This window comes from Oncorhynchus mykiss, chromosome 4 (genome assembly GCF_057628025.1).
Source record: "Oncorhynchus mykiss isolate SJ-2025 chromosome 4, ASM5762802v1, whole genome shotgun sequence".
Taxonomy (NCBI): Eukaryota; Metazoa; Chordata; class Actinopteri; order Salmoniformes; family Salmonidae; genus Oncorhynchus; species Oncorhynchus mykiss.
The window spans coordinates 81,488,278-81,510,000 of record NC_143025.1 but is presented as its reverse complement, the minus strand read 5'-3'; the positions used below and the strand labels follow the sequence as shown (position 1 = coordinate 81,510,000).

General features: G+C 41.8%; 1 protein-coding gene across 2 annotated transcripts in view; it reads left to right on the top strand.

Moving 5' to 3' along the window:
• The window catches only part of LOC149984156 (uncharacterized), a 66,732-nt gene extending 45,390 nt beyond the window's left edge, over positions 1–21,342 (top strand). For both annotated transcript variants that reach the window (XM_090233132.1, XM_090233133.1), the window contains one exon: positions 19,737–21,342. In XM_090233132.1, coding sequence (XP_090089258.1) covers positions 19,925–21,085 — 1,161 coding nt within the window. In that variant the 5' untranslated portion in view covers positions 19,737–19,924 and the 3' untranslated portion in view covers positions 21,086–21,342. The remainder of the gene's footprint in view (positions 1–19,736) is intronic.
• Positions 21,343–21,723: the final 381 nt, after the last annotated feature.

Genomic DNA, 21,723 nt, shown 5'->3' with positions numbered 1-21,723 from the left:
GATCTGTGGAATCTGAGGGAAATATGTGTCTCTAATATGGTCATACATTGGGCAGGAGGTTAAGAAAAGCAGCTCAGTTTCCACCTCATTTTGTGGGCAGTGTGCACAAGGCCTGTCTTCTCTTGAGAGCCAGGTCAGCCTACGGTGGCCTTTCTCAATAGCAAGGCTATGCTCACTGAGTCTGTACATAGTCAAAGCTTTCCTTAAGTTTAGGTCAGTCACAGTGGTCAGGTATTCTGCCACTGTGTACTCTCTGTTTAGGGCCAAATAGCATTCAAGTTTGCTCTGTTTTTTTGTTAATTGTTTCCAATGTGTCAAGTAATTATCTTTTTGTTTTCTCATGATTTAGTAGGGTCTAATTGTATTGCTGTCCTGGGGCTCTGTGGGGTGTGTTTGTGTTTGTGAACAGAGCCCCAGGACCAGCTTGCTTAGGGGACTCTTCTCCAGGTTCATCTCTCTGTGGGTGATGGCTTTGTTATGGAAGGGGAATCACTTCCTTTTAGGTGGTTGTAGAATTTAACGGCTCTTTTCTGGATTTTGATCATTAGCGGGTATCGGCCTAATTCTGCGCTGCATGCATTATTTGGTGTTCTACGTTCTTTCTCTCTCGCTCGCTGTCTGGTGTCACACGCCCTGTTTTGTGCAGTCCGGGATGTATCACACTATAAGTGGCCTTTTAGCGTGATATACGATCAGCAACATATCATTAAGAGCCCCTCAACTATAATTCACCTGGAGGGAGTCCGCTAAGAATAGTAGCTGTTTTATGCCTAGCTAGCATACAAACACACACAAACACACACACACACACACACATGCACACACACAAGCACGCATGCACGCATGCACGCTCGCACGCACACACGCACACACACACACACACACATACACACATACACACATACACACATACACACACACAGACACACATGCACACAATAGGTACACCCTAAGGTAGAACCATTACCTTTGGGTGGTGCGGTGTAGCCTGCATATTTGTTCTCTTTCTTCATCATATTGTAATGGCTGTAGGTCATGTTTCCCTGTCTGTTTAAATGGAAGAGAGGATGGGTGTCCTGTTGAATCTCGTCCTGTTGAGCTTTTCTATTGTGTGCATTTTCTGACTTGTCACTCAGGAAATAAACAGTTAGTCTGAAGGGACAGATTTAGCTTTGGTACCTTGTCACATTGTTTTGTCCTTTGCATTCTCCAGCCAACAGTGTTATCTCTTCTCCAGCCAACAGTGTTATCTCCTCTCCAGCCAGCAGTGTTATCTCCTGTCCACATAATTCACGGGATGTGACTGTCAGCAAAAAAAATATACATATGGAAATGTTTCTACAGTACCTAGTAGTGTGTATGAATTAGAGCTTGTTTGCATATTAATACAAACACACACACACACACACAGCCAGACCCCTAGGCCAGTACTGTTTTAGTCCACTGAAACAGACCAGCAGGGCACGGTGATCTTCATTAATGTGTTTGGATGAGATGTCATTATAAATATGACACGTCCTTCATTATGTTCAAGGGTTGGGAAAGTCTAAGGGCTTTTCAACAGGCAGACTCGCAGTGGTAGAAAAAAAGAGTAGACATTGACAGTGTCTTTGTCAGAGCCGTGGAAAAGGGAGGAGGACCTTGAGCAGCCAACTATTTTTACAAAGCCGAGATGTCCGACGGCTGACCTCTAATGAGAAGCTGCAGCATCTCATCTAAGTGTTGTAACATCCTTCATTTGGCCGAGGAAAAAACATAGTGGAATGACCGGACTGAGTCCTCTCTGTCATCGTTCTGAAATGCCTGAATTACCGCAGCGTGGTCTGCTCATTAACCACACTAAATTATAAAACCAATTACATGGCAAGTTGTCACATTCCAACAGCCCGGGGTCAAAGTGTCAGATTGTTTGAATGCAGATTAGAGAGAGAGCGAGAGAGAGAGCGAGAGAGAGAGAGAGAGAGAGAGAGAGAGAGAGATGCTTGTCCTGAAAATAGATAATAAAATAGTAAAATAGGGAATGAAGTAAAGTGCTTAATTAATACCGGGGACATAATGTGACAGTAATGCATTTTGTTCTGGGCTGAAAGCCCAATCACAATTATCTAAGAGTTGGACTTGATTCACTTCTCTCTCTGTCTCTCTCTCCCTCCATGCCATGCATTAACAGGTTTTAATGCAGCTGACTTCAACACTAAGGTTAAGGCCAGCTTCCCTTATTGAGAGAGAGAGAGAGAGAGAGAGAGAGAGAGAGAGAGAGAGAGAGAGAGAGAGAGAGAGAGAGAGAGAGAGAGAGAGACCCCTGTTACCATACGAAAAGGGAAACCAGTGGAGCACAAACACCATTTATCTTATTATTATTTGATGTGTTTACTTAGATTGTATTGTCAGTTTCACACAGCCGGTAATGAACCGTGATAAACATCAATACAGATGTTGCACATTTTACTATCGTGGAACACTTTGTATGAGTAGCATACCAGAAGCTAGAAATAGTATTAAATACAATCTCTGTCAAGTAAGTTAGAGCATAGCATACACTGCTGATAATGCCAAGAGTGTGCCAAACTGTCATCAAGGCAAAACATATTTTTATTTGTTGAACACTTTTTTTTGTTACTACATGATTCCATATGTGTTATTTTATAGTGTTGATGTCTTCAGTATTATTCTACAAAACCCTTGAATGAGTAGGTGTGTACCAAGAACTGAAGAGCTTGGGTGCCAGTCTGTTGGTGTTATCATGCCAACTCCTTCACTCATTGTCATGCCAATTCTACAAGGAGTTGGTAAGAGAGTAGAAACAGACTGGCACTCAGGACAGAAGAACCTTGCACCACGAGCACTGTACTTATCTGTACTAAGAAGTTGTGTTCTGCAGTGTCCAGGCCAGGGCTTACTGTAGCTGGAATTTACCTTCCAGAAATCACGGCCTCTCTCCTCTGCAGGCTGTCCTTCTTTGATTAATACCACTATAAGGCCAAAGCCCTCTGGGCAACAAGAAACACCATAAATCCAAGACCCATTTTATCATTCGCTTAGTAGCTCCGGAAATACAATTAGCTGCATCTGACTCTCTGTGCATAAAACTGTACATTACCTAATTTTACAACAGGCGATAAATGTAATTAAAATAAAAAAGCCCCCTTTGCCGAGGTTATGTACAAGCTGTTTATTTCCCAAGCCATGTTTACCATCTTCACTGTGATACCATAGTTAAACTGTTATTGCTTACACGTTATTCAGGCAATGTGCTTTTGTAATAAGCTCATGCAAGTGTTCTATTTACCAAGCTACACATGCCGAAGGTCCATCACTTTCAAAAGAGTGATCACCCAGGCCCTTTCACTGTGTTTTCTCTGGTTATATATATATATATTAATATATTCATGTAATATATGTATATATATAGTCTAAGAGCGGAGGGTTTCAGTATGGGATGGATCACTGGTTGTATGTATATATTAATATATTCATGTAATATATGTATATATATAGTCTAAGAGCAGAGGGTTTCAGTATGGGATGGATCACTGGTTGTATGTATATATTAATATATTCATGTAATATATGTATATATATAGTCTAAGAGCAGAGGGTTTCAGTATGGGATGGATCACTGGTTGTATGTATATATTAATACATTCATGTAATACATGTATATATATAGTCTAAGAGCAGAGGGTTTCAGTATGGGATGGATCACTGTGGTTACAGCAGAAAAAGCAGTGACTATTCTTAACGCCATGAAACTTCTTACGATACTTTATCATTTCTGACTCTTCTGTATGACTAAAGCTGGCACTGCCTGCCTGGCTCTTGTACCAGGACATTGCTTTCTCTCTCTCTCTCTGGTTGTTTCTCTCTCACCCTCTCTTTATTTCATTACAACAGGGACATACAGGGGAGAAACAGTAGGAAAAAGACAGGGGCAAATGAAAGGACGTGCAGTCGGCCTACATTTCTCTTCAGTTTCTGTATGTTTTCACAGAGCCCCTGGTATCCACTCAGCCCTGTCTGCTCCCATCTGAATCCTCATCTTCAGACACACCCGCCATGTGCTTCTGATTAGAGAGGAGCACACATTCCTGAGTTTCTGATTCGCTCCCACAGTCTTCTGGACACCCTGATTGGCTCCCAGGAGGTCACATGTGCTCCTTGTGAATTACTTCTCTGGGGCTGCATATCCCAGAATCTGTGGGATATCCCCCCCCCCCCCCCCCGCCCCCGCCCCTTTCGTCCGCCTGTCTGTCCCTGTGATGATGAGGCCTCCCTCCTTCTTGTCTACCCTTCCATCCCTCCGTCCGTCCGTCAGAACAGCTCCATTGTTAACAGATGGTAATGTAATAACCTGACCCCTGACCTCTTTGTAGCTGATCTGTAACCTCTTCCCCACTAGATGATATGTTAAGTGTGTCTTGGACAACATGTCAACAAACACACAGGAAGCCAATAAGCAGCGGGTGTTGCGGTTCTTTAACCCCGCCGGGCACAGGCCATTAATCAATGTGAAGGCGGAGAAGATGAGGTGTTTGCTGGTGGTCCATTGAAAATGTCTGTTTTCTGCTCATGGTGCTGTGCACTGTGGATAGGTGCCTCACTGTGTTTCCCTTCCCTACCGCTCTGTCCAGATGCTGCAGGGTTTGTATGTATCTACCCTGGAATAGAATGGAGACTGTGTGCCTCAGATGGGAGGAAGCTGAAGTCGGTGAAAAGATCATCCTACATGAGTTTAAGTTGCGGTATATCAGTCAGTAGTGAATGAATTAGAGTAGTAGTTGATGAATTAAATGGTGTACTTCTTCCAAGATATTGTAATGTTATGTAACACTTTGTTTTGAAAAACTGTAATAATAACTAATAACAAATGTGAACACATGGAATGATATCTTACATTTTAGAAAGAATAAGTGAACATATCTACCTCAAATGCTCCAGTATCTCATCATATTGTACATGTGGTACTGACACTGACCCTGTATATACCATCCTCTACTGATTTCTTATTCTTCATGTTATTCATTTAAAAACAATGTATAAGTTGTACTATATTGAATATTGAACCCATTGTGTAGAGCTTGCAAGTTAATAATTTCCCTGTACCTGTGCATGTGACAATAAACCTATTCATTCAACTTTAAAATAACTAGCTATTATCTCTAAATCTAAACTGTTATTTATTTCTGTGTAATGTTTGCTGAGATGACTCAAACTGCTGAATATAATAAAACACTGTTACCAAGATAATAATAACAAATACCCAAGAGTTTAATGACAAACAAATACACTGGCGTGTCGTGTATTTACATTACATTCCATTATTTACATGATAATGCCGTGAAGCCCGAGACAAAGCCGAGCGCAAGCAAACAGTGCCAACATATCCTCCAAACACTGGCTTCGAGGGCATTATATACAATGGGTTACTAGCATATTCAAGTAATGATTGACATATTTTCATTAAAAACGTTATTTTGTTGAATTTATTCATACTATTTCAACCTTCCACAAGATATAGTCCCAACACAAATCTAGGGTTGCTAAACAAGCCGGCTGGTTGTTCATTCCATTGGTTCGGATGCCAGAGACATGAACCAGTTGTTCAGTCTTGTTGTTCTTTTTTGCCGTACAGGCTGGCAACGTTCTTATCCCTTGCTTGCTACTTAGCCAACTACGGCTAACTTACAGTCATGTCAAAAAGTGCAATCAGAATAACAGCAAAGTAGCTGCATTTGCATTTGTTTAAGCTGTTTTCTAGTGACATTTATTTGGACACATCCATAACAATGAGATGAGGTGCGATTTCACCTGGCATAGAAATGTGCTCTCTAGTCAGGACACTGTTGTTCTGAGGAGCTAGCCAACCACACAGCTAACACAATCACTTCAAACTGAAGCTGGACACTGTTGTTCTGAGGAGCTAGCCAACCACACAGCTAACACAATCACTTCAAACTGAAGCTGGACACTGTTGTTCTGAGGAGCTAGCCAACCACACAGCTAACACAATCACTTCAAACTGAAGCTGGACACTGTTGTTCTGAGGAGCTAGCCAACCACACAGCTAACACAATCACTTCAAACTGAAGCTGGACACTGTTGTTCTGAGGAGCTAGCCAACCACACAGCTAACACAATCACTTCAAACTGAAGCTGGACACTGTTGTTCTGAGGAGCTAGCCAACTACACAGCTAACACAATCACTTCAAACTGAAGCTGGACACTGTTGTTCTGAGGAGCTAGCCAACCACACAGCTAACACAATCACTTCAAACTGAAGCTGGACACTGTTGTTCTGAGGAGCTAGCCAACCACACAGCTAACACAATCACTTCAAACTCAAACTGAAACTGCACTTCATTTCGTTTTACCTTTTTTCAATTGACATTTATTTATATCCATAAACATGATGCCAGCTGATATATGAGTTCGACTAGCTGAGAAACACTGCCTGCCTGTCTGTCTTGTCCCGACTCCCGACACGTTCGTTACTATGGGACAGCTGGAGATCGAATTTGAATATTGAAACAATGTTGGAAATGTCGGAGAGACAAACAGCAAGGTTTATACAAATCTCCGCTGTTGGAAACTAAATGTTAGTCTAAAATAAATGTGAGATAATGTCTAGATGCTTTTTATAGTGACGATCAAGTTTACAAATTGCCTGACTGGGCTGATGATCCAGTGGATTGCGCAGTCAGATGGAACAGAGTAAATAGGCATTTCAACATCATAGATTTAGCCGGTGGTAACTTGTGGAATATACACCAGCTGGAATGCAGTTTTAACCAATCAGCATTCAGGATAAGACCCAACTGTTGTATAAATGATATTATATTTCTGGGCAATGCTGTCAGCCCTCACATCATTTGGAATTCTAGGCCGGGGCTTATACTCTACATTTTGACTAGACAAACACACATGCACACACTCGCACACAGCTTGCTACAAGACAGGGCAGGTCCCCAAACCCTCTCCCTCAAGGTCAGAACTCAGGGTTCATGGTGAATACCAAATGTATACCTACCGCATAAAAACCTGTGTGTGCGTGTGTGTTTTGGTTTAGCTATCGTTGTGGGGACCAGAAGCTCTCACAAGGATAGTAAAACAAGGAAAAGTCAGACAAATGGGGACCTTTCACCAGTCCCCACAAGGAAACATTTTATTTTAGTTGAGGGGTTAGGCTTGGAAATAGGGTTTATGGGAAATAGGATTGTGAATGGGAATCAATTGTTAGGTCCCCACTAGAATATTAAAACAAATGTGTGTGTGTGTGTGTGTGTGTGTGTGTGTGTGTGTGTGTGTGTGTGTGCGGTTGATCAGTTTCATTGTGAATACCAAATGTATAGTGTCCGCATCAAAACCTTTAGGAAGGAGATGAGACGTTCAAAACCTTTAGGAAGGAGATGAGACGTTCAAAACCTTTAGGAAGGAGATGAGACATTCAAAACCTTTAGGAAGGAGATGAGACGTTCAAAACCTTTAGGAAGGAGATGAGACATTCAAAACCTTTAGGAAGGAGATGAGACGTTCAAAACCTTTAGGAAGGAGATGAGACATTCAAAACCTTTAGGAAGGAGATGAGACATTCAAAACCTTTAGGAAGGAGATGAGACGTTCAAATCCTTTAGGAAGGAGATGAGACGTTCAAAACCTTTAGGAAGGAGATGAGACGTTCAAAACCTTTAGGAAGGAGATGAGACGTTCAAAACCTGTAGGAAGGAGATGAGACGTTCAAAACCTTTAGGAAGGAGATGAGACGTTCAAAACCTTTAGGAAGGAGATGAGACGTTCAAACCCTTTAGGAGGAGATGAGACGTTCAAGCGGTGCGTCTCTGGAGAGGCGCTGGCTATAGTAGAAAACAGGTGTTGACTCCTTCAAAGAGAGACTCATAGCATCTTTATTGGTCTAATGGGATTTACAGTGTGATTCCCATTGCTCTTCACTTATAAATAAAAATAAAACGTTTTGGGGGCTGTTTTATTCAATTTAATAAGAAAAGGGAAAGTGATTTGTTCAAATTTCATTTTTAAAATATACAAAAAAAACAACGGTATTTACCGACCAGAGAGGAAACATCATCATCTTCATTGTCAAGCAGTAAAGAAAGTACAGCTGCTGAAAACATCCACACGTTTCTTTTCAACCAGGAAAACAAATGTCACTCGTATGAATGTCAACCCCAATTACACGCAATTACAGCATCCAAGAGACACTTAATGTACCTCCAAAAAATGTAGTCATGATTCTTGTTCATGCTCCCATTCAGCCAACCTTGTACCATTCTCTTTCCTCATAACATCATTTTAGAGCTGTGTGTTCTCTCTCTTTTGGGTTAGGGTTAGCATCTCCTCCTCCCCTCTCCTCCTCTCTCCTCTCCTCTCCTCCCCATCTGTTTTGGGTGGTAGCCTGGGGGCCTGTCCTCGTCTTCTCTGTAGGTTTAAGGGGAGATGAGATGGGAGCAGCAATACGTGCTAGCCAGCCCTGATAACGAGCCGTGATGTTGGTCCTTGGACAGACTGATTGAATTTAAGCCCAGACGGAGCCAGACAGTGTGTGTGTGTGTGTGTGTGTGTGTGTGTGTGTGTGTGTGTGTGTGTGTATGTGTGTGTGTGTGTGTGTGTGTGTGTGTGTGTGTGTGTGTGTGTGTGTGTGTGTGTGTGTGTGTGTGTGTGTGTGTGTGCACGTTTATTTGCTGGCACATATCTTCCTGGTACACAATCACATCTCAACTCCACTTGAACTCAAATGCAGATAAACATTTACTAGAAATAAACAGAACAGACAATTCATTCACTTTTTAATTATGCCATCAGGGCTGCCGGTCATGCTATCCATTCTAATGAACTGCTCCAAGAGAACACCTATTCAATATTTTGTAAGCTTATTTAGAGTAATTTCATGAAACAGTATCAGTGGTTTAATTCTTTCTGCATGACACTGAGAGTTTGCTGTCTTCCATGAAAATACTTTTTGATCACCGTTGGAAAAAAAGAACGGGGAAAAAGCTGTGAGGAAAAATCTACATGGAAACCGTCAAACCTTTCTGAGTAACATTACATCTTCAGCATCGAGTTGTCTTTTATGACCAATTGGTTTTTGTAATTAAAGACATGCTCCTGTACTTTGGTGACAAAGTTGTTTTTTTTACTTCACTCTTTGGGCTGGATGTATCAATGTGTAGTTCATACATGCATAATCTATGAGCAGGATTACGGTTTTACCTTAAATTAGCCGCAAAATCCCTAGTTTGAAAGCGACTGTTTTCTTGAAGCTGTGCAGTCCCAATTTCGCAAAATTTCTCCCTACATGGATCAACAAGCAAGCAAATCGAGTTCCAGCCAATTACTTTCAGTCCCTCACATTTGAGTGACAGCTAGCAAGAGGCCTGCCCAGCGTTATTCAATGAGGTTGCAGGGTGGGCCCAACGGGGAGAGAGATGGGGTGGTGCACATATGTGTCATATTTAGCTATTTTCTACTTTGGTGTGAACGCTACTTTCAGAACTACTGGCTAAAGTATACAAATGTACCAGATAATCTCTTTAATGTGTGTGTGCTGAATGCTGCAGACACTTCCTCATCAAATTAGGAACTAATATGGTTAGTTAGACAGTGCTATGTTGAGTTAAACAGACCTTCAGTAAAAATAGCTTCACATAATGAGTGTGTGTGGCATACATGTGTGTGAGAGCATGTGTGAGAGTTTGTGTAAGTGTGTGTGTGGCTTATGAGCTGCACCTTGTAGACAAATTCTTCCTTTTTTTCCAGACACCGCACACCTCCACTTCCTCCCTGAGGAGAGATGAGATGAGAAGGGATTAATTAATTTGGTCATGAGTCCACCTTATGTGTGTGTGTGTGTGTGTGTGTGTGAGTGTGTGTGTGTGTGTGTGTGTGTGTGTGTGTGTGTGTGTGTGTGTGTTTGTGTGTGTGTGTGTGTGTGTGTGTGTGTGTGTGTGTGTGTGTGTGTGTGTGTGTGTGCGTGCGTGTGTGTCCATCGGTGTGTGTCCATCCATGCGTGCGTGTGTGTGTGTACCTGTCTGTGCGTATCCATGTGTGTATGCGTGTGTGTGTCCAGATGTTTGCGTGGTCATGAGTGTGCTCTCCAGGGAGTGTGTATAGGTGTTTATAAATGTGTGTGTTGGTGTCTGTGTGATTGTTCATGTGTGTCTCACCAGGTGTGGTTACATTCCCCCAGCAGTCACGGGTCTGTGGCATCGCTTTAGGCACGCCACTAACCACCCACTGGGAGAGAAGGCTACTACTCCACTACTGAGAGGCCCCTTCAGCGTGTGCGTGTGCACCTGCGAGTGCGCGCGAGCATGTGTGTGTGTGTGTGGGTGTGCGCATGTGTGTGCTGTACTGACAGGCCCATACAGTGAACAGGGGTCACCAAAGGGGGCTCTGGGTTTCTGAGGGTCAGTACTGTGCAGAGGTAAACAGTTAGAGGGAGATGAAGTCAACATTTAATTAAATTGTCTGCCTGCTGAGGATTAATCTTCAGGAGGTCAGTCGGTCGTTAGCAGGTTCACAGAGAGTGACAGAAACAGAAGCTAGATAGACCTACAATGGTTGTTGTTGTGGTTGTTCCTTCAAAAGTACCATATTTTATTAGAGGTTTTGTTAGATAATTTCAGAAGTGTGTGCTTACTTCTGTCAGTAGATACTTCAGTCCTAGATATAAAATCTCATTCTAGTTCTGTAACTTCCTTACCCCTATTTATCTTTGCTGGTGTGGAGAACGAGTGGCACAGTAATTGGTTAGATTACGACAGAAGACACACACGAGCCGGACTCTGATAAGCAGAGACAGATCAAAACAATAACCGTATCCATAACAACATGGAGCCGTCACAGGACGCCTCTGCAGGATATCAGAGTTTTAGAAGAGTGCCATACAGTTTCATAGTAGACTAAATACTATCCCAAGGGAATACATCAACATGAACGTAACACAACTCTGTCCTATATATATACTCTGTCTGTATGTCTACCTGTCTGTCTCTTTCTTTCTCTCCCACATCAAAAGATACTACAGTTTACTATAAAATACTACAGTATTTACCATATAATTCTGTAGTAAATTGTAATATATTGTAGAATACTGTACTACACACTGTAGTATCCCTTGATCATGTGTAGTACTTAATATAGAATGTTGAAGTATAATGTAGAGTAACTAGAGTAAATCCTACAGTATTATCAGCAAAATTATACTACAGTAAAACTTTTTTAATTATAGTAATTACTGTAGCATTTCATTTGCATGAACCCTGCCCATTCCCCTTCCCCATATCCCAATTTTCAAATCAAATTAGATTGGTTACAAACACATATTTAGCATATGTTATTGCGGGGGTAGCGAAATGCTTGCCATTCATAAGTGAGAAATCTACATGACAATATTGTGTTATATTATATTATATTGTGTTCCCTACAGGTTATAGAAAAGAGCAGAACATCTGAACTATACATTCAGACCACAGTCCTAATGTACCTACCTACAGATCATGGAAAATCTGTTAATTTAGTATTTCTCCAGTAGGGTTTCTCAAGGAGAAAGCATTCACTTTTAAGTAACAATAATAAAACATAAACTCAAGTCAAGACCGAGACCAGAAAAATGCAAGTCCAATTCAAGACCATGACTGTAATTTTGTCAAATCATCACCATAATAAGAGTTAAACATGTCCAGTATTTCTGTGTTCATATTTCAGAAGAACATTTGGATTCTTTCGACATTCAGAATGGTGAATGAAAAGGCATGCTGATGGTGAATAGAGCCACTATAAATGTTTACTAACCCCAACAGAGTGGGGAACAATGAGGGCCTTTACACTTCCATCGAAAGGCCAAGGATTTATAAAATAATACAAATAATAATAATTAGATTATTCTTTTCAATTATGTTCTGATTTAATATCTTCAGTTTTTGTTAGAAAGGAAAAAGTTAAGACTGAAGAGAAAAAAGATCCAATCAGAATGTTTCTTTTGTCGTCTCTGGGGAGATACATCTGACTAGCTAAGTCAGCCGTTGGCTTGGCCATCAGAAGCTTGCTAGAAGGCTTTTGCCATTCAACTGTATTAGGGCACAATTTTGGAGTGACAGTGGAATCAACCAATCACATTGACTTGTAATGGCCAACAGGTTGAAGGCCAACGGGTCACTGTGCAATAGTGAGCAGTAGTTTTCCCATAGTCTAGCTAGCTTTTGATGTAGGCTAGTTTGCAGCAGCTGCATTAGGTGTTATCAATGAGGATGTTCTTGCTAATTTGTTAGCTTCTCCCTTTTCAAGAATAACTTACAACAAGAAGTTACGTTTCAAATGATAAGAGTGGAACTTTGTTTGTTATTGCATCTCGCATGCTATCTCTTTAAAAATCAATCTCTTTAAAAATAACTTGTGTGTGAAACATTGTTGCATTTAATCTTTAGATCACTGGTTACTTTGTGTGTAATAGCTGTACATTTCCATTGGAAAATGCTTAGCCTAATGATTGTGTTTTTGTATTCTTATGATTGGGACCTACTGGCTTATTATGTCCGAGTGAATGGACTGCTGTCTTTCCATCGCCCTATGCACTGGTGTAGCGGTCCCTGGAGAAGTGGGTCCTGTGTGAAGGAAAGGCACCCTTGTAAAAAATCCTATGTTTTCCTATAGATTTTTCAGATGTTCACTCTCAGAATTACACTTTTTGATAAAAAAAAATATTGAAAACAATGCGATGTTCTAAGTCCAAAACAATGTTAAACTACATAATCAGACCATTTTAGAGGTCTGAGAAAAATAAAAAATAAAATATTTTTGGTGGTTGCAGTTATTTTTCAATGAATGTAAAGGACAGTAATGTTAAGAGTAACGCAGGAATCCCAGGTTTCAATAGACCATAAGATATTTATGTTTCAACAAATGAGTGTAGCCTATATATTCAGCCTGGTGAGGCGCTTTTATGCGCTGACTGAATGGAAGCTGATAACTGTGAGCTTTTTACTCCGCTGGTCTCTGCTGGTCTCAGGAAGAAATTATGAGTCAAGACCAAGTAAAAATGTATCAGACTCCGAGACAAGACCGAGACACTCAATATGTGGTCTCGAGAGCGGACAACACTGACATATGGACAAGTGAATATAAAATGTACAAAAACATCTTGTGCTGCCAAGTTCCTTTTCAGTTTTTCGTTCTTAGTTAGTTATTTATGCTTCATGTTTCCTGTGGTCGGCTGTACAAAGCTGGCCAAAAATCTGCCAACAGCATTCTTTGTTGTTCCTCATCTCTGATCACATTACTGGGAATTACATTGTTCCCAAGTTCTGTTGCAAATCTGACTGTCACGCCCTGGCCATAGAGAGGTTTTTATTCTCTATTTTTGGTTAGGCCAGGGTGTGACTAGGGTGGGCATTCTAGTTTCTTTATTTCTATGTTTTCTATTTCTGTGTGTTTGGCCTGGTGTGGTTCTCAATCAGAGGCAGCTGTCTATCGTTGTCTCTGATTGAGAATCATACTTAGGCAGCTTTTTCCCACCTGTGTTTTGTGGGTAGTAGTTTTCTGTTTTGTGTTTCTGCACCAGACCGAACTGTTTCGTTTTGCTCCACTTTGTTATTTTGTTTCAGTGTTCAGGTTGAATAAATAATCATGAACACGTACCATGCTGTGCTTTGGTCGTCTTCTTCAGACGAGCGTAACACTGACATGTTTAAGAGAAGTGAGATATAACTCATTCTATATGATATAGTTAAATGTAAATGTTGAAGTATAAAGCCCGGGCTTTGTAGTTTATGTCAAATGTAAATCACGTTTATTGATACAATATCATACACTATGGCTGCGTTTACACAGGCCATTAACTTTTCACTATTTGTTTTTTTAACCAATCACATCAGATCTTTTCACATAAAATATATTTCATAGCCGATCTGATTGGTCAATCTTTTTTGTTGTTGTTTAAGACAGAATTGGGCTGCCTTTGTGAATGCAGCCTATTATCTGAATCCAGACAACATGCACCTTCCTCAGAAAAACAAAATCATGATTGCACTATATTTGGCATCAAAGATGGTGTGTGTAATTGAGCGAAAAAAATAACATGGTGACAGAGATACAAAGCTTCCTATAAAGAAACTATAATCAAAATCATTTGAGCTCTATACTATAAAGATGTACCATAGGATAAGTTGAACCTCACTGTTCCATTCAATGAAGAACATAGTGGAGAGTGAATTAAGACCAATTAACTCCATTAAACTCCACCCATATGACTCTATTTTGAAGTGTGTTATTCAATCTTATAATTTTCTCATTTACTATAACAGCCGGGAGCTTCAACTGGTGTTACACTTCTTATTCAGTGGGAATCTGAGGCCACGCTATGGGAGCGTTAGGATATCGTACTGCTGAGTTCTCATTATAGTGCAGACTGCCTGCTGCTATTCCCATTATACTTGACAAAACCAAACAATGGCTGATCACGCTGCTCTCTCTGGAAACTGGGATTGTGTGTGTGTGTGTGTGTGTGTGTGTGTGTGTGTGTGTGTGTGTGTGTGTGTGTGTGTGTGTGTGTGTGTGTGTGTGTGTGTGTGTGTGTGTGTGTGTGTGTGTGTGTGTGTGTGTGTGTGTTTGCATGTGTGTGTGTGCACCAATTCACAGTGCCATTTACTAACATTTTCCCTCAAATTGTTGTAACATGGACATCTCTGTCAGTGAAATTCCAAACATGCCAATCTAAGACAGAGACATCAGCTGCCTCCAGTGCAGTTCAAGGCCAGGGGACATGTATAGCTTTGTAAAGCATACCGAGCCACCAGTGGTGGAAAAGGTACCACATTTTCATACTTGAGTAAAAGTAAAGATACCTTAAAAGAAAATTACACAAGTAAAAGTGAATGTCATCCAGTAAAATACTAGTTGAGTAAAAGTTTAAAAGTATTTGGTTTTAAATGTAGTTAAGTATCAAAAGTAAAAGTATAAATCATTTGAAATTCCTTTCATTAAGAAAACCAGACTGCACAATTGTCTTGTTTTCTTTATTTACAGATCGCCAGGGGCACACTAAGCATTAAGCATTTGTGTTTAATGAGTCCGCCAGATCAGAGGTAGTAGGGATGACCAGGGATGTTCTCTTGATATGTGTGTAAATTAGACAATTTTCCTGTCCTGCTAAGCATTCAAAATGTAAGGAGTATAAAATACATTATTTTCTTTAGGAATGTAGTGGAGTCAAAGTAAAAGTAGTCAAAAATATAAATAGTAAAGTAGAGTACAGATACCCCCAAAAACTACTTAAGTAGTACTAACAAGTTTTTTACTTAAGTACTTTACTCCACTGTGAGCCACAGAGCTTTTGGCCAGGGACTACCAGCGGTCAAGCGGTATTTAAATTAGTAGAAGAAGCCAATTCCCCATTCCCAGTCCTAGTGACTGAATCGAGGACAACATTTATTTGATTGTATGAAAAAGAGAGGAACATTAGCTGCTGTGAAAAGCAGCACAAGCACCCCGGTATGAAGGTGTGATTACTCAAGTGTACTGGTGTTGGTGAATTCTACAGACTTGGCAACCCCACTGAAAATCATTACTAAAGTGTAATGCTATGGGTTGATTTTTTTAAGAGACTCTGTATACCTGGCAACCCAAGTGAATTTGACACACTTTGTGGGACCTGGCAGCACCAAAATGTGAGATGAGTGTGTCTGCCGCCCCACCCCACCCCACCCCCACATGAAATAGCCTATTTGAGGCTGTTGAGGGGAGGGCAGGCCCACAACAATGGCCAAAGTGAAATGGAGACAGTAAATACAGCTGGTCTGTTGTAATATAATAGTGACAGTAGATCTAGCTGAAATGTTATAATATAAAATAGACAGTAGATCTAGCTGGTCTGTCATAATATAAATGAGACAGTAGATCTAGCAGGTCTATAATAATATATTCAACCTTATGTTCCCTGTACTCTCTATATATCTGTTTATTATACCTGTTGATACAGGGCTCATATGTGAAACTACTCTAACTGAACATTTTCTTTCACAGTGACTCTGACTCCGAATGGGAGCCCCCAGTGTCAAGGTGTCCATCCCCCACTGAAGCTGGTTCATCCAGCTCCTGCCACAAGTGGTGTTCATCTGCCCAAATATATTTCTGCAGGCATGGATGTGCCTCAGGGCCAAAAAGGCGTCCCTGTGTAATTTGCAAAATGAAGTCCCCCATCACCCGCACCACATGCTTGGTGACCCTTTTCTTTACAGCAGAAAGAGACTGCTATGGCACCTGGCATCAGCAGCACAATATTGTGTAAAGGACTGAGGGTCTTCCAAATATTGAAAGTGTTATTTTGTAAATGTACTGTATATATATTTTTTTCATGTTTTTTCTCCATTTTTTGGGGGGGGGGGGGGGTGTTAGAATACCATTTTGGTATTTTGTATATAGTTATTCCATTCAAAATGTATAACTTCACCAATTTGGCCACTTGGGTACATTTGGGCTACTTGTGTGGGACACCTGGGTGACTTCATGATAAATGTCATGTTGCACACTCATTTTGGAAGTTATCATTCTCAAACTTTGCACAAGTACTGTTGCCCTCTTATGTTTTTCACTGAAATTGTCCCCATCATATTATCTGAATGTTTGTTTTGTCTTGTTCATTTTAAAGATGATGATACAACAATAAAATTAAAAAGCGTATTGTATTATCTAAACCAGATCTATTGTGTAAGAGGTTAATGATTTTCGACCTGTCCCCAAATTAATGTCATTGGTTCAGAGTTTGTTTTGATATTTTAACCTGCGTGTCATGATCGCGTGGGGGGGCAAAATAAATGTATGCACGATAGCGCACGATGGCGCACGCGCGCAGCCGGTTTGGGTTCTGTGTAACACTAACCTTAATTTATGACTTTTTTCAGGAACCTAGGCATATGTCGCGGATCGCTACTTCACAGGAGAGCCATTTGAACGTCAACTTTTTTAAATTAAAATTCTTAATGGAACATGTGAACTTTCATATGCCTTAATTAATAACAGACTTAATAACAGACTTGTATGCCATCTGTAAATGCGAATAAAATTGTTAAATTGCAAGCCTAGTTGGTTTAGCCACAGAAATAGACAGCAAACTTCCCGCTTGCCATGATTGGCTGAGATAATGAGTGGGCTGGACATGCCGAGAGATGAGTTCAGATTGGTCTGCCATATAGCATGCTTCTGTCTATTTGAGCTAGCCAGTATGTGTAGGTAATCCTGTCTAACAATACTTTTAAAAATCTATTTTGCATAGTATAACTGCATAAGTGTTGCTCTCCACTTTCTGGAGGACCAAGTTTTGAACTCAGTGGAATTAGAGTATGACAACTAAGGAAATTGAAAAAATACGTCCGCGGATTAAATCTTCAAAATAAGGGCTACCTTGGCATCCGTGACAGGGAAAGGCAGCCATCCATGATGGGTAAGATAGTCTTAGCTAGCTAAATTTTCAGATATTACAAGTTTCGAATTTTGACAAGTCATTTTCATTTCAAGTTAAAGTGTACTGTTAGCTAGCTAGCTAACATTAGCTGGCTAACTCACTAGCTAACGTTACGTGTATGATCTTATTATTCATATCTCAGAGCCATTTGTTTTGCTAGTTATATACTAATGTAAGCTAGCTAACATTGAACCTGGTTGGTTGGCTACCTGCAGAATCATGCAGGATAGTAATGTCATGAGTTGGGATTATGGTTCATTGTTTACCTATCTAGCTAACTCCATGTTTTAACAAAAGACTCTACTATGCAAGTAACCATTACAATATAATGTCACTGTGACAACTGTTGATAGACAGTAAATTCAGTCTGGCTATCTACTTCGATTTCATAGCATTCTCATCTGAGAGTGCCAGAGCGCAGAATAACTGACAAACATACAAATGCTCAACACAAGCTGAATATGGCAGGTGTCATTAAACGGTGGCAATTGTTGCAGTTACAGTCACCAATGCTCTGGATAACATAAAAACAGCCTAACCAGCTCTACTAGGGCAAGTAAACTGGTCAGTGAGCGGTTCTCTCATTTGTGTCTGGAAGCAAGATAGCAAGCTAGCCAACGTTAGCCAGTTAGCTTGGGTGTTTGACTGTTGTTGTTAGGACAGAACGCTCGAATCAACCCTTAAAGAGATGGGTGGCGCTACAGCTTAAGAGGGTGTGAACGATGCTGAATTGGTTTAGATGTTTGGTACCTACTCTCCAGTAGGTACCAAAACATTAAAAGGCCATTTTCTCAAAAGTGAGGTTACAAGTTTATCAACTTTCAAAGCAGAATTACTTTCCCATTGTTCCTCAAATTCAGTGTATGATGTACAATTTTGTAGCTCTGTGTCTCTGCTTTTAACCAATGTAAAAAACACAATTTCAAATTTTGCTACGTAAGACCAAATCAAGGCGGTCGGTCACAATAAGACCAAAAAGCTCATTTTAGTTTTCATGAATTTTTACAATATAGCCAATTTTGACATTGCAGCTGACCTATCTAAAGGGAAATAGCTCAGTTCTGCCTCCAGGACAAGACTCATGACAATTAACATAAATCTGTTTGCCACTAGAGGAAGATTAAATAGTGCATGTTCCTGGGTGGATAAGCAGATATTCAAGAAGCAGCAGTCATGTTGTGAACATCTGCCTGCCTGTCTCTCATGTACCTACCTCTGTAGTGGGGAAGAAAACCTTACGCAACTCAATGGTGTAAAGTACTTAAGTAAAAATACTTTAAAGTACTACTTAAGTAGATTTTTTAAAATCTTTTTTTCTGTACTCTACTTTACTGTTTACATTCCTAAGGAAAATATTGTGCTTTCTACTCCTTACAATTTCACTGACACCCAAAAGTACTCATTACATTTTGAATGCTTAGCAGGACAAGAAAATTGTATAATTCACACACATATCAAGAGAACATCCCTGGTCATCCCTACTGCCTCTGATCTGGCAGAGTCACTAAACACACATGCTTAATTTGGAAATGATGTTGGAGTGTGCCCTTGGCTGTTCATAAATAAAATAAAATAGAAAATTGTGCCGAATACATTTGAAATCGAATACATTTGAAAGGATTTATACTTGTACTTTTGAAACTTAAGTATATTTAAAACCAAATACTTTTTTACTTTTACACAAGTAGTATTTTACTGGGTGACTTTCTCTTTTACTTGAGTCATTTTCTATTAAGGTATCTTTACTTTTACTCAAGTATGACAAATGAGTCATTTTGTAACTGAAAGGTTAAATTAAATAGGGATAGGCGTCCCGCTAGTGGGACACCTGTCTACAACATCCGTTGAAATTGGAGGGTGCGCAATTCAAATAAATAATAGTAATTTTAAACATTCATGAACATACAAGTGTCTTATATAATTTGTTGTTAATCTAACTGCGGTGTCCAATTTACAATAGGCTTTACAGTGAAAGCATACCATAAGATTGTCCGAGGACTGCGCCCCATATCTGTCACGTTCTGACCTTTATTTCCTTTGTTTTGTATTTATTTAGTATGGTCAGGGCGTGAGTTGGGTGGGCAGTCTATGTTTGTTTGTCTATGTTAGTGGCTTGTGTCAGCACAGGTCTCATTTGTAGCTTCACGGTCGTATTTGGTTTATTGTTTTGTATGCAGTGTCAGTACTTTCTTTATTAAAGCTTTACCATGGACACTTACCACGCCGCATATTGGTCCTCTGATCCTTTTCTCCTCTCCTCTTCAGATGAAGAGGAGGACGACCGTGACAGAATCACCCACCAACCAAGGACCAAGTGACGTGGTAAAAGACAGCGACGACAGCAGCAGCAGCAACAACAACAGCGGCCAGCATCACAGGACTACACAACTTGGGAGGAGATAGACAGATGGGCGATCGACCCAGGGAGAGTGCCGGAGCCCGCCTGGGATTCGATGGAGCAGTGCGAGGAGGGTTACAGGAGAATGAGGTTGGCGAAGGCAGCACGGCAGTGCGACAGGTACGAGAGGCAGCCCCCCAAAAATGTTGGGGGGGGGCACACGAGGGGTGGAGCTAAGCCAGGTAGCAGACCTGCGCTCACTCCTCGTGCTTATTATAAGCAGCGCGTTACTGGTCAGGCACCGTGTTATGCGGTTAAGCGCACGGTGTCGCCAGTACGTGTCCATAGCCCGGTGCGCTATAGGACAGCCCCCCGAGAGTGTCATGCGAGCGCGGGCATCGAGCCAGGGCGTATGGTGCCTGCTCAGTGGGTCTGGTCGCCGGTACGCCGTTTTGGTCCAGGGTATCCTGGGGAGGGTGCAGTGCGTCCTCTGCCTGCGCTCCGCTTGTGCCGGGCGAATGTGGGAATGGAGCCTAAGGGAGAGGTGCGTGTAGTAAGCTCTAGATCTCCCGTGCTTACCCACAGCCCGGTTCAACCTGTGCCTGCACTCTGGAGGGTCCGGGCTAGAGTGGTTGTCCAGCCTGGGGAAGTGGTGCCAAGGTTGCGCACCAGAGCTCCAGTGCTCCCCCACAGCCCGGTCCTTCAGGTGCCTCCTCCTAACCCCAAGCCTCCTGAAGGTCTCCCCAGCCTGGTGGTTCCTGTGGCAGCCCCACGCACCAGGCTGTCTCTCTGTCTCCTCCCTGCAGGTGGTCCAGTCTGTCCGGCGCTGCTGCCGGAGTCTCCCCCCTGTCCGGCGCTGCTGCCGGAGTCTCCCTCCTGTCCGGCGCTGCTGCCGGAGTCTCCCGCCTGTCCGGCGCTGCTGCCGGAGTCTCCCGCCTGTCCGGCGCTGCTGCCGGAGTCTGAGGCGCCAGAGCCCCTCAGCCCAGAGGCGCCAGAGCCCCTCAGCCCAGAGGCGCCAGAGCCCCTCAACACAGAGGCGCCAGAGCCCCTCAGTCCCGAGCAGCCGCCCCTCTGTCCCGAGCAGCCGCCCCTCTGTCCCGAGCAGCCGCCCCTCTGTCCCGAGCTGCCGCCCCTCTGTCCATTGAGAAGAGTGGCCATGGTTAGGAAGCCACGGAGGCGGACAATGAGGCGGACTAAGACAATGGCGAAGTGGGGTCCGCGTCCCGCGCCAGAGCCGCCTCCGCGGACAGACGCCCACCCAGACCCTCCCCTATAGGTCAAGGTTTTGCGGCCGGAGTCCGCACCTTTGGGGGAGATACTGTCACGTTCTGACCTTTATTTCCTTTGTTTTGTATTTATTTAGTATGGTCAGGGCGTGAGTTGGGTGGGCAGTCTATGTTTGTTTGTCTATGTTAGTGGCTTGTGTCAGCACAGGTCTCATTTGTAGCTTCACGGTCGTATTTGGTTTATTGTTTTGTATGCAGTTTCAGTACTTTCTTTATTAAAGCTTTACCATGGACACTTACCACGCCGCATATTGGTCCTCTGATCCTTTTAGCCTCTCCTCTTCAGATGAATAGGAGGACGACCGTGACAATATCAACATATTTTTCAGGCATCACAGGCTTCACAAAATCACAAATAGTGATTAAATAAATCACTTGCATTTGAAAATCTTCTTCTGTTTGCAATCCCAAGGGTCCCAGCTACAACATGAATGGTCGTTTTGTTAGATAAAATACTTCTTTATATCCCAAAAAGTCTGTTTAGTTGGCGCCATCGATTTGAGTAATCCACTCGCTCAACATGCAGACAAAGGAGTCCAAAAAGCTACCGCTAAACTTCATCCAAACAAGTCAAACAACGTTTCAATACAATCCTGATGTCCTCTAAAATGTAAAAAATATATAATAT